At 27.3% G+C, this 12,302-nt stretch overlaps 2 protein-coding genes and 2 long non-coding RNA genes across 8 annotated transcripts; 3 read left to right on the forward strand and 1 right to left on the reverse strand.

Annotated features, from left to right (window-relative positions):
- Positions 1–213: 213 nt before the first annotated feature.
- Positions 214–2,485, forward strand: LOC107885096. The gene is made up of 3 exons (XR_001680327.2): positions 214–746; positions 1,752–1,885; positions 2,054–2,485. It is a non-coding gene; the product is annotated as an uncharacterized LOC107885096 (long non-coding RNA).
- A 7-nt stretch (positions 2,486–2,492) lies between these two features.
- On the reverse strand, positions 2,493–11,944 carry LOC100570902. 5 transcript variants are annotated; one of them, XM_016808534.2, is made up of 5 exons: positions 11,710–11,943; positions 11,044–11,334; positions 9,184–9,483; positions 8,167–8,352; positions 2,493–2,750 (listed from the first exon to the last, which is right to left on the reverse strand). In XM_016808534.2, the coding sequence occupies exons 2-5, from the start codon at positions 11,275–11,277 to the stop codon at positions 2,742–2,744; spliced, it is 729 nt and encodes a 242-aa protein (XP_016664023.1). In that variant the 5' UTR covers positions 11,278–11,334; positions 11,710–11,943; the 3' UTR covers positions 2,493–2,741. The 5 variants fall into 5 exon arrangements, with proteins under 5 accessions (XP_016664023.1, XP_016664022.1, XP_016664020.1 ...); XM_016808533.2 differs by lacking the exon at positions 2,493–2,750 and adding an exon at positions 5,438–5,558 and having other exon boundaries at positions 11,710–11,944; XM_016808531.2 differs by lacking the exon at positions 2,493–2,750 and adding an exon at positions 7,259–8,015 and having other exon boundaries at positions 8,052–8,352; positions 11,710–11,941.
- On the forward strand, positions 2,495–2,863 carry LOC115033726. Its single transcript, XR_003839025.1, has 2 exons — positions 2,495–2,579; positions 2,640–2,863. It is a non-coding gene; the product is annotated as an uncharacterized LOC115033726 (long non-coding RNA).
- LOC115033725 lies at positions 4,807–6,118 on the forward strand. Its single transcript, XM_029487188.1, has 5 exons — positions 4,807–4,904; positions 4,975–5,101; positions 5,397–5,523; positions 5,589–5,675; positions 5,800–6,118. The coding sequence occupies exons 2-5, from the start codon at positions 5,070–5,072 to the stop codon at positions 6,091–6,093; spliced, it is 540 nt and encodes a 179-aa protein (XP_029343048.1). The 5' UTR covers positions 4,807–4,904; positions 4,975–5,069; the 3' UTR covers positions 6,094–6,118.
- Positions 11,945–12,302: the final 358 nt, after the last annotated feature.

A 12,302-nucleotide genomic window follows, 5' to 3' on the forward strand; every position in this document is an offset into this window, starting at 1 on the left:
ATAATCTATACAACATGACATAAAATATATTATGTTGGTATACAGTCCATGCAGATTATTGACATTTGAACAACAATTAATTATTAATACACTTAAGACTTAAATATAATTTAAATGTAAATATGCCAAAATGTCCAATTCTAACTTTTTGACGGAACAAGCTATTCTAATTGACATTCATTGTAACCAAAATATTGAAAATATCAACTATGTTATTATTGTGATTATAAATGATTTTACATTTAACATTTACTTGATGAATACCAGTAGTTGCTGGCAATGCCAAGCCAATCCGATTGATATGTTATTTTTACTTGTAAAGTTATTACTCTGACTATATTTAATTATTTATTATGTATAATAGTAGAACCAGAGATACTCCATATTCCAAATAGTTATACTACTCGGCTGTCCAAAAACATAACACAGTAACTACATTTTGTAAAATTGTTCAGGAGAGCCATTTTACTAAACGTTCACAGGCCTAATCATATGATAAGCTCGTGTGGTTATTTGCTTGTAAGTCGATGAATAATCCAAAGAATCCAAAGAAAAAAATATGGTTAAATTCAGCGTGACTAGATGTCAATGAGGATACAAAAAAGTCGATTTTGATAAGAACGTTAGTTACTGTGTTATGTTTTTGGACAGCCGTACTGTGTTTGGGGTACAAAGGACTACAGAAATAATCAGATGAAGTCGGCTTCTTATACCTACTAAAAAAATACAACAACTGAAACTAAAATGTGAGTGAATATTATAAAATTAAAATATTTAACTATACAGTACCTTATTCTATAACCTGCTTAGCTATTTAAATATAAATATATTATCTATATAATATAAATTAGCATAATATTTGAAAAAAGCATGAAAACCTATGCCATGCCGTTATGCAGGGGTGAACCTAGTGGGGGGGGGGGTGGTAGGGTGGTCATAATACCCCCCCCAATATTTGGTTTCTTAACTTTCAAGTTGGCCATTTTACATTTATGAAAAACTCAATAACTGTACATAATGGCCAACTAATAATTTGTATACGATTGACGATTGTGATAGTGATATTGACTAGAATCAAGGTTATTAGAATAATATAGTGAATATACTAATATTATATTCTATTATTCTAACACTGTCTGAACTAGAATAATATCTATTGTATATTATCAGAAAAATTAGCAGTAAATTGTTATCAGTGCGTCAGTAATAATAAGAGGAATATGCAGTGATGAAGGAGTTTGTAAATGTCTTTAAATGAAATGGCTCAAAAATGGGCAACTCTAAAAAAAAGAAGAATATTGATAAATTGAAATAAATAAATTGAATATTTAGGTATAAGAAAATGAGTCATTTATATAGCAATAAACAATAATATACATTTTTATTGCTTATTTTGTTTTGTTTTTTTTTTTTAACATTATTTATTATTTTATTGCAAATGTGGTACTTACCTAATGGAATAATTTATTGTAATGGATATCTTATATAGGTATTATAAACGATTTTCATAATCTATTAGTATAATAGCTTGAATTTTTAATTTACTTAAATAATTAAAACATTTTAACTGTTTAACGATGAAATGGCTACGACAAAATAACAAAACAAGTTGTCCCGGATCAATTTTTAGAGTTGGCCAAACTACCAACTTTGGCCCCCCAATAAAAACCTCCTCGGTACGCCCCTGCCGTTATAGTACAGCATATAATATATCCCCAGACTGAAATGACTATGTTATTTTGTCCAAACAGCACAACCATCCAGTTAGACCATTTGATAGAAACGTACCATTAATTCGGCAAAATATAACTGAAAAGGCATTACGAAAAACTGTCTAATCATATACATTTTGTGGTATATACAAAATACTTGTAGGCCTTATAAGGTTTGTATACATTTGTTTTATTCATTGTGTAATAGAAAACATGCAATATTATTTACATTTTTTTAAATATTATTTTTATAGCTCAATATGTTACTGAATTGAAGTGTTTTCTGTATGTTTATTTTATTATAATTTTCTGATGGTGCAAAGCAGTATATCTTTTTGCAGAGTGCTGAGAAGATGGTTTAATGTGTGTGTTTTGCAGCAATACCCAGAAACCTTGCAGAGTTGCTTTATTTGTTGGTAGCTGATGAAAACAAAAAGTATATTCCGACTCTCCAAAACCTTTTTTCTCCGATTCGAAGTTGTTTCAATTTGTATACGTTGTGACTGTTGTGGGTCACCACTTTTATTATTTCTTTCTTCTAAATTATATGATTTAATTTGTTAATAATGTTTAAAAAACATACAACGAAAATTTTGAACCTAGCACAACACAGGGTATATGTACTCACAAAATATATAGAAATGTTTTTGATTGCATTAGAGTCTGCTTCTATTTAGTAATTACTTTATAATATTATAAAATAACATTTATTTATTATATTATATATTAGAGCAACCCAAACAGCCATGTAATAATGAATGTAATAACGGAACAATTGAAGTTCTTAATGTTGAGATACTTTTTAAATCTTATAAACCCAGATCTCTACAATCAAAAGTCCGTAAACCATAAGTTTGTTTCATAGATGTAAGGATAAATGGAGTGTTTTTTTTAATATAAATTTTAATTTTTCGTTTATATTTTTAGGAAATCTCGATAAAGGTTTCGTCTGCAATCTTTTTCGGCAAACAATTGATTTGTCATTCCATCTTGTTTGAAAAACAAATTGAATGCCCAATAACTTAAAGTTCAGACCACCTGAAAATAATTTAAAAAATTTTTGGTCATTACAACATAGATGTTGACAAGTTTTTGGGCAATGCTTGTTTTCTACAAAAACATTTAAACGATTGTAAAATATTTCCATTCAAGCTAGACGAAGATGTTTTTGAAATACTGTATTTCATAATGAAAAATAGTGACATTAATGACAAAAATAAACTGGCAGAAATGTACATAAATGGACAACCAAAATATATATATAAAAAAAAAAACAAATATATTAAATAAGCGGCATGCCAGCCAATAAAAAATAAAATAGAAAGTATACAAATGAAAAATGTATTGAAATTGTATACACTATCTAACAAGTAAGCTTTAATATAATTACACTACTTAAAATAATTCACTGTACACTATTAACATATTACTTAAACATATTAAATAGTTATTGTAGTATATGGAATGTGTTGTTGAAATTAAAATTACATATAAAAGGAGTAAGACTATTGATGGTATGATTCAACATTTAGAAGCTAAATGTATTACCCTATTCATTTTGGACACATTTAAAACAATAATACCATAAACAACAAACATGAATTAATAAAAATAATTTAATATATATTTATGAATTTTTATTACTACACTAATGAACAATTAAATATGTTTGCATACAGTGGATCGTGAGTATTAAGCTTGACAATAATATAACACATTTATTTACAATTAAAATATTTACAGATATGGCAAAGAAAATTGTTTTCAAAAGTTAAAAAATGTTCTGATACTGTATATAGAATGTTACAAACTACAAAAAATTATAGATTTCATTACCATTTTAAATAAGTACAAAGAAAGTGTTATCTGTGGTAATGGTAGTATTTATTACAAAATCATCAAAGGACATTTTTATGAGTTCCAACAGAAATTCAAGAATTATGATAAATATTTAAGCCTGGATGAAAATGATCATGTTAATCTTAAGTTTTTCAAATAAACACTTGACATTTATACTTACAATAAACACAATACAATACAGTAAACATACATGTGTATGAACAAAAGATGAATTGGTGGTCATTGATACAAAAATATTTAATGTAGCTAATCCTGTAATATTTGAATCAGATACATTAACATATAACGATGCAATTGTGATTACATTTCTTTATGTTTTCATCACAAATACAGCCACGAGTCATGCTACAGTAATAATTCATCATTTAAATACTAATAAATAGTCATGGATATTGTCACAAGAACTGACATGTATAACAATTGCAAAATATTCATGACTAGAACAATGAATAAATTGGAAAAACAAGAAATAATTTTCAAACACAAAAGATTTAGTTATTCTGCCAACATATAATATATGATCAGTGTCACCGACCACTTGGCCAAATCTGTAATATTCAATCATCATCTGAGGACAAATGATAGTATCATAAAAAAGTTATACAATTTGATAAAAGAGGATACCCAAATATATTCCCATATAATGTATAAAGTAAATAAATATATATATTAAACTATTTATTATATATTTAATAATAATAATAACCTTCTTCTTAATCAGAAGGCTAAAAAAAAATTTATTTCATGGAAAATGTATTGAATAATACATAAAGAGCAATTTCAATACAGATATTCAAAATATTATGAATTATTACAATTGCAAAATTAACGAATTAAATAAACAAATTAATAATAATATAAGACATAAAAAGTAAAAAAAAATATTATGCATCATGCAATTAAGTAAAACACCATATTCACAACCGCCTACAGATTTTGTTCCAAAAAAATACTAAACCCAATATCTTTCTATGGACTGTAAGTAAACTATTAATATTACATGATCAGTTATTTTTAATTTAATTAAAATATTTCTTAATTATTATTATAGCTCTACATATTTTGATCTTTTTTTTGACAAAACAAGAGGAATTATATGAAATATCATTATAATACATTTTTGTATGTGTTTTTTATTAGTCTTTTTTACACATTGTATTATAGTTATTTGATGGTGTAAAGCAATACACCTTTTTGCAGAGTGCTGAGAGGATGAGACGTTAAAGGTGTCTGTGTTTTCGAGTAATGCCTAGACCATTGCAGAGTTGCTTTATTGTAAGTAGCTGATGAAAACAAAGAGTATATTCTGACTCTCCAAAACCCACCAACTAGGTACCTAAAGCATTAAATGTTTTTTACTTTTTTATTCAGTTTAAAAAAAAAATAATTACATTTTTAACAGGTTTTATCAAGATCATCTAATAATACACAGAATTATACAGAGTGTAATTTTTGGTAACTTAACGAACATTAAACAAATTGAGAATGAACTGAGAAATGTATGAAGAGTTAATTAATGGAAAATTAATGTAAGGACAGTTTTTAAATGAATTTTATACATTTATAAATATATTTAGCAGGATGTGATGGCACTTTTAAAACTGAACCTACATTTTTAAATAAAGATGCTGCGTACCAAATTGTTTCATTCTTCGTAATTTTTAAAAATGTTCAATGTTTTAATTTATTAATAATTGTAAATTAATATTATTATTGAAGATTAGAAAAATACACTTTAAATAGTGTAGTAATTTACATTGCTTTGTAGTATTATCATTTTGAAAAATCGCAAGAGATTTATGTATAACTTTTAATTTATGTTAGAATGGTGTTACCTCTGACATATTGTGATTTAACAATCATCACTGACATTGAATATGGGCTGATAAACACCGTAAATATCATATTTCCAGACAGTAAGCACCAGGAGTGTTATTTTCATTTTTGTCAGGTAAAAATCAGTTGCATACAATGTATCCTGTTAATCTTGTAAATATTAATAACAATTAATTTTAGGCTGTCATTGGGTTTACAAGAAATAAAAGAACTATTTTGTTTAATTTGATAAAAACAAATGCAAATGCTGCACGTGTACTCAGAATGGTAAAATTATTAAATTATAACAGTTTTAAATAACTATACTAATTAAAATTTGACACTTAAATACTAAAATATAACATTAAATTATATAATATAATTAACTTTAAATTTTTTTTATTAATTACAGATTTTAGCTCTACCATATTTACCAGCTGCTGCAATCAATGTTATACCATCAATGGAAGATGGCTTCCAATCAATTGTTGCATATATCAATCAATTTCCTGAGTTGGCTAATATGAAACCATTTTTAAATAATTATATTTGGGGATATTGGTTTATAACTATAGGACCAGCGGCCATGACATGTTACAACCAAGTTATACAAACCAACAATTATTGTGAGAGCTACCACGCTTCATTGTTGAAGCTAATAAAGTCTCAAGTTAGGGAATTTCTATGTATGATTTTAATAAAATAATTTTTTTTCCTTCAGTTTGCCCTTTTTGTGTTAGTCATAGTATATTTTATGTGTACTATGTATGGTAGTTAATTTATAATTATTTATACTTTTAGGAATAATGATTGTTACAATCACTCGGTGGCCGGTATAATATGTCAAGTAATTATAATTATTTTTTGATTTTAAGAATAGAAAAAAAACTGATACTTGAATATATAATTGTTTTTTATTTATGTTGCAAGAATCAATGTGTTTTAAGTTTGAACCAAAATAAAGGCTTATGGTAGCAAACTATCATAATTGCAGATAGATAATACATTAGATTGCCATGATAGGTATTATTGTAAGTTATTACCCGCCATTTTGAGTAGGTCAATTATGCCGAAATCCCACCAAAATTTAAATGCTTGTCTAAAATATTTGTAATGTAAATTTTTTTTGTTATTGTTGTTCATCATTATCTAGGGGTGGATCGTCAGGGGAGACTGTGAAACTGCGTATTTAGGATATTAATATTTCAATTTCAAATTCAAATTGTTCAGATTGTACAAAGAATATAAAGTGCTACATTTGCAACATTAGTGGTTAGTGACTTGTTGTTGAAAACTGTTCACAATAATATTATGTCCTATTAATTTATGAATTTAATATTTTGTAGATAATAGTTTAGCAACGAAAATATAAAATTATTCTTTGTAATATAATAGTCAATAAACAATATTTACTACTAAAATGTTTCTACGTTTAAACAATTTCAGGGGGAGGATCCGCACCCACAGTTAAAAGGCCTTGAAAAAACCTACATAAAAATTATAAAACAAGAAAAAGAACATTATTTTAGTTTCTTTTAGTTTTATCTTGTCACTCTAAATCTTTCAATGTTGTAAAGATAGCTAAACAACTTAATGCTTAGAGCAAAGCAATTTATTAGTTATTAGTTACTAGTATAATATTATAGACTACAGTAGGTATTAAATCAATATTTGATGTGCAAAATTATACCAGTTATATATTATATTGTGATATACAATATGATATGAGCCATGTGATATTGGTTATTTTTAACAATGAACAATTCATAACCTATGTTTTAAAGTATTAAACAATATGATATAAGTAACATACTAATAAACAATACATAAATTTGAGTTTGTTGAATTAAATAATTATATTTAAATAATAGCTCAAATACTAGACGTTTTTTAAAGTTTTTTTTTCAATACATAATGTTTGAGGAAAAATTAACAACAGTTTTATAATTATAAAAGTAAATAAACAGTAAAATATTTAAATGTTTTGTCATAGTTATTATCTTAGTAAATAATATTTATCATGCTTATGCTTATAAGTTTTGCTATAACATTTACAACCATGCGACTGACTATATTTAGATTTTTTACATTTGTAACATAACGAAAAATGTGATTTAATATGTTTAGTAGCTTTATGGACTTTATTTAAAACATTTTGCATAGGGTTCAATTTTTTTGAAGCATTCGCGTCAGTCACAGTATTTCTTTTATATGTATTCTCATTTTTAATAATTAAAGAAGTTAACTCATTAATCCAAATATTTTTAGGAGACTCTGTATTAATTAGTGTATTTGATTTGTTTACATTACGGTAATTTGTAGCGGAAATAGAACAATCAGTAACTTGCATATTTGAGGAATTCATATCACAATGTAAATTTGGATGATTTAAATTATCATTTGATGCAAAAAATAGATTGTATACTGCCGATTGTTTTATCGGTATTCTATTCACAACCGTGCAACAGTTACAAATGCATGGATATGGTTTAGTTAAAGGTACTCCTGAAATATCGTTTAGACAATTTTTATTTAAAAACTCAAGCATTTGTGCTCTAAAAATATTTTCTGTTTTTGAAATAACGTCTTTGTGGGTACTATTGTCAGATACAATTAATGTATTGTTATTTGTAGATGAAATCATAGCTGTATTAGAAATACTATTTGTAGATGAAAGCATAGCTGTATTAGAAATACTATTTGTAGATGAAAGCATAGCTGTATTAGGAATACCAATGTGAGACGTAAGCATGGGAGTATTATAAATACTATTACATACTACGGATGTAGCTGCATTAGAAACATTTTCTGTAGATACAACGACCTTAGAAGTATAATTTGTAGATGAAACTGTACAGTGAACATTTTTCATGGACACAGATAAATTACAAACATTGTGTATAGACGTCAGCTGCTTCTTGACAACACTAGTTTTTTCATTTGATTCATCTTCTGTGTGTTTAGTCTAAATGAATAAATTTTAATAAGACATTTAACATGTTATTTAATAAATATAATTAATATATACATTTTATTGAAGACCTAAAAGTCAATAGTTATTATCTTGTATTTACAATTTTATAATGGTCTATATTTTTAAATTATATAGTTTACACAAAAACACTGAATATTTATACGTATGGAATATTAAACAATACATGGTGAATTGTTTACAAAAGTGATGTTTGATAACAACAAGTTTTAATATAGATAAATAAAGATAATATAGTAAACAATGGCCTAAACAGACACAATAGTCTAATTATTAAAGTTTTATTTAAAAGTTGTACAGGGTATAATCTATATTATGGGTTCATTTTTAACTGATGATACTTAACCTATTAGCGCCGGAATTTTTTTATTTACAATTTTAACCAACATTTTGTTGAAAACATAATATGTTATATCTTAAAAATTATTGTAAAAAATCTATGTTGCCATATTTCAACGCACGACGTTAATGGGTTAACTAAAGTTGATTAAAATTACTTTAATAATTTTTATTGACATTTCTAGAACTCTATATTTGGACAAACAAACAAGGAAATAAATTATCTTTAGCTTTGTTGATATGTTATATTTATTTTAAGCATTTGTAAACTTTATTTTAATTTATCTTAAATTATTTTTCAAGATAATTATTAACCTACCTATCACTTCTTTATTTAAATTTAAACATAGTATAGATTTTTAAATAATTTTAATCTTCTATTTTAGGAATTAGGATATATACTATACTTTCATAAATCAACTCTATGAATAGTTTCAAAAGTACTGTAAACTTAAAAACAATTACCTTGTCAACATCAGCATTCTCAGCAAACAGTTTGACTGGTGAAGCTTTTGTAAATAATGGTACTTTTTTTGGAACATTTTCTGTTGTATATTTTTCTGAGAAGTCTAATTTATTCAAATCTTGGATTGAATCATTTATAGTACTAAAAACTTGTAAATTGGAATTTTCAATAATAATTTTATCAAATCTATCAACCTCTTTCATATTTTCATGTTTGAAGGCATTATCTACAATTTTTTCTTGACAATTTTGATTTGATAAAACTTGAAAATCTTCTTTAATACCATTATCAATCTTATCCTGACAACAGAAGAAAATAATGTTAAAATATAAAGACACTCTAAAAAATTAATATTTATTAAAAAATTAATCCTTTACTATTTCTTTCTCTGCTCACAATCATTTATTTGATGGCAAAAAAAATAAATATAGAAATAAAATATGTACAGTCTATGCAATATCAATTTAATAAGTCAACCAAATTTGGTTGGTAAAATTTTTTTTTTTAAAGATGGGTAAAATCTATTATGATCCAAATGCTAACTTATACAAAATATTGGTTGAATTTGGTGAGTGATGACCATAGGCGCAAATAGGGGGGCTGCTTTAGGGGCTAAGCTCTCCCAAAAATGTCCATAGCCCCCCAAACATTTCCTAAGTTTTGTTTTAAGCTTATTCAATATTATCAAAGTAAGGCTTTAGCCCAAACGCTATTTGCGCCTATGGTGATGACTATATAGAAGGGACTAAATCAGAGGTAAGTCAGCTCCAGATAGGGTAAATAGAGGCCCATTGAGTTATAGAACTTTTACCAGCCCAAAACCTGTTGGTTAGAACGATTACATATTTTGATACTTAATCTACCTATATTTAGTCTGCCCCCAGGGTTGAACTCTTAAAAAATCATTGATTCTATCCGATCCTGGATAAAGAAGATACATTATATGTCAGCATAGTGCGCACACAATAGTTACTTACCATATTATAGGTCATAAATAGATATTTTATGAATTACTTCATTGAAATATTGGATTTTCAACATTACTAAAGTAGACATACTTTTTGTTAAAGATATTGATAATAATATTTAAAATAAAAGTACTTCTTATTTTACTCTTCTTTAAAGTTTATGATATTGAAAGTATTAAAATCATTAAGGTACCAATATTATGAATTATAATTTCTTTAGAGAAAAAATAATTAAGTAGACATTTTTTGTTCCATACCAATGTAGAATTATCCCACATTATTCCGCACCATGTCAATGATATGGTGCAAACTTTCCGATTACCAGTGTGTTTTTATACACACTCAGTGGAGAGAAAAAATTTCTAGATAGTGTGTGAAAATTTGTAATAAAAATTTAAGTAAAGTATTATGTAGGTAAGAGCCTACAGGTGCCTACTAGATAACCAACCTATAATAATGAATAATAGTGGTATATTATTGTTGTATACAATCTATACCTAGAGTCCCAGACTATAATAATGCGTATACATAGATAAGTATGTGGAAAACGTATGTATACGTATACTGATCAATATAATTAATTAAAAATTGTAAACGGGTAGGAAATTCAAACAAACATAACAATTTACAATACAAACACTAGGTACCGAGCTATGCCAAGCTATAATTATGTTAATTAATAAATAGACAGAGTTGTTGAGGAAAGTGGACGAAAAGCACACGTGAGATATTATAATATTAATATGTTATACACAGTGACCATCAATAAAAAAAAAAAACAAACCCATTAATGATGATGGACGTTGTTTAACTAAAAACTGTTCGGTTTATAAGCTTGTTGTCTTTAGAAATAATTATCATACGAAGACTGTGAACCACCCGTTTACATACTTGTTTGTCTTCGTCCGAGTGCACTTTTTCAGAATTCTTGAAAAGCGCGAGCAACTCGAACACAATTGAAGGCAGCAAATTCCACTTTTTCTCGTCCTTCTCGGTTTTCACATTTTCTACCGTCGGCAAAAACTGATGAAGGTCAGGTCCAGTTTTCTGTTTTTTCTTGTCATCACCATCATTGTCGTCTTCATCCAACGGCCGTTTAGAGGCGGCTTCATGAACGGTTTCCATAGTTGTCGTCGTTAGGCGAGTTCAGACCGAAAGGTGTCCGGGCAGTGCCTTGCCTAACTATAAAAACGACAGAATTGAATCACAACTCTGTAAGTAGGTTAATCTCTTGTAGGTAGTCATTATAACAATAATATTATGATAAAAACACCTGTAAACGAGGGAAAAACAAAAACCGATATGCTGATTGAAAAAGTGTATACCTACATAAATATTAAAATATTTAATACATGATGCTAAGTCAGAAACCAGTTACCACTTACCAGTCGTCCAGATAAGTCTTCAGTTGAGTACGGTAGTAAGTAACTACTAACTATAGTAAGTCCAAAGTTGTGGTTAAGTTTGTTTACTGTTTACCCGTTTACCGCTTTCACTTTTTACTTTTCAGGTCATCGCTAACATAAACAAGAAATAATAATAGTAAACAGTACTCACAGTAGGCTCAGGGGCCACAGAATGATTGTTATTCCGTGCTATACTGCTGTGGCTGCGCTGTTCGTGTTTAGTGACTAGGATAACTCTTAACTATCACAAATATAAAACTATAAAAGATCTATGGTCTTGAACTATCAAGTAAATAGTGACAATGATCGCCGTCAATATAGTCGTCACTACTCACTCGTCCAGTCGTCCATCGATGTGGACGTGCAACTGCGTCTGCGCAGAGTCAGAGTGCAGTTCCGAGTGAATGGTGGAAGTGTAAACCAAAACAACATGCTATTTTTAGACCAAGAATTACCGAAAAATACCGAATTATAATTATACTAATTATAGTGTATAAATTAAAAATCATAATATTATGTTTATCTTATTATAAATGAACAATTACGATACAATAATGAACTTAACAAGAGCCGTTGAAATAGTGAATAGTGATCGTTAAAAGTATTACCATGTGTTTGACAACTATGACATATTATTATGTTTATTCTGTGCCCTGTGGTATGACTTTAATAATATTTTGATTACATTTTAGATTATGATGTTTAATCGCTGATAATCGGTAATCTGAATCCCGGATATATTAT

This window comes from Acyrthosiphon pisum, chromosome A1 (assembly GCF_005508785.2).
Source record: "Acyrthosiphon pisum isolate AL4f chromosome A1, pea_aphid_22Mar2018_4r6ur, whole genome shotgun sequence".
In the NCBI taxonomy this organism is placed as follows: domain Eukaryota; kingdom Metazoa; phylum Arthropoda; class Insecta; order Hemiptera; family Aphididae; genus Acyrthosiphon; species Acyrthosiphon pisum.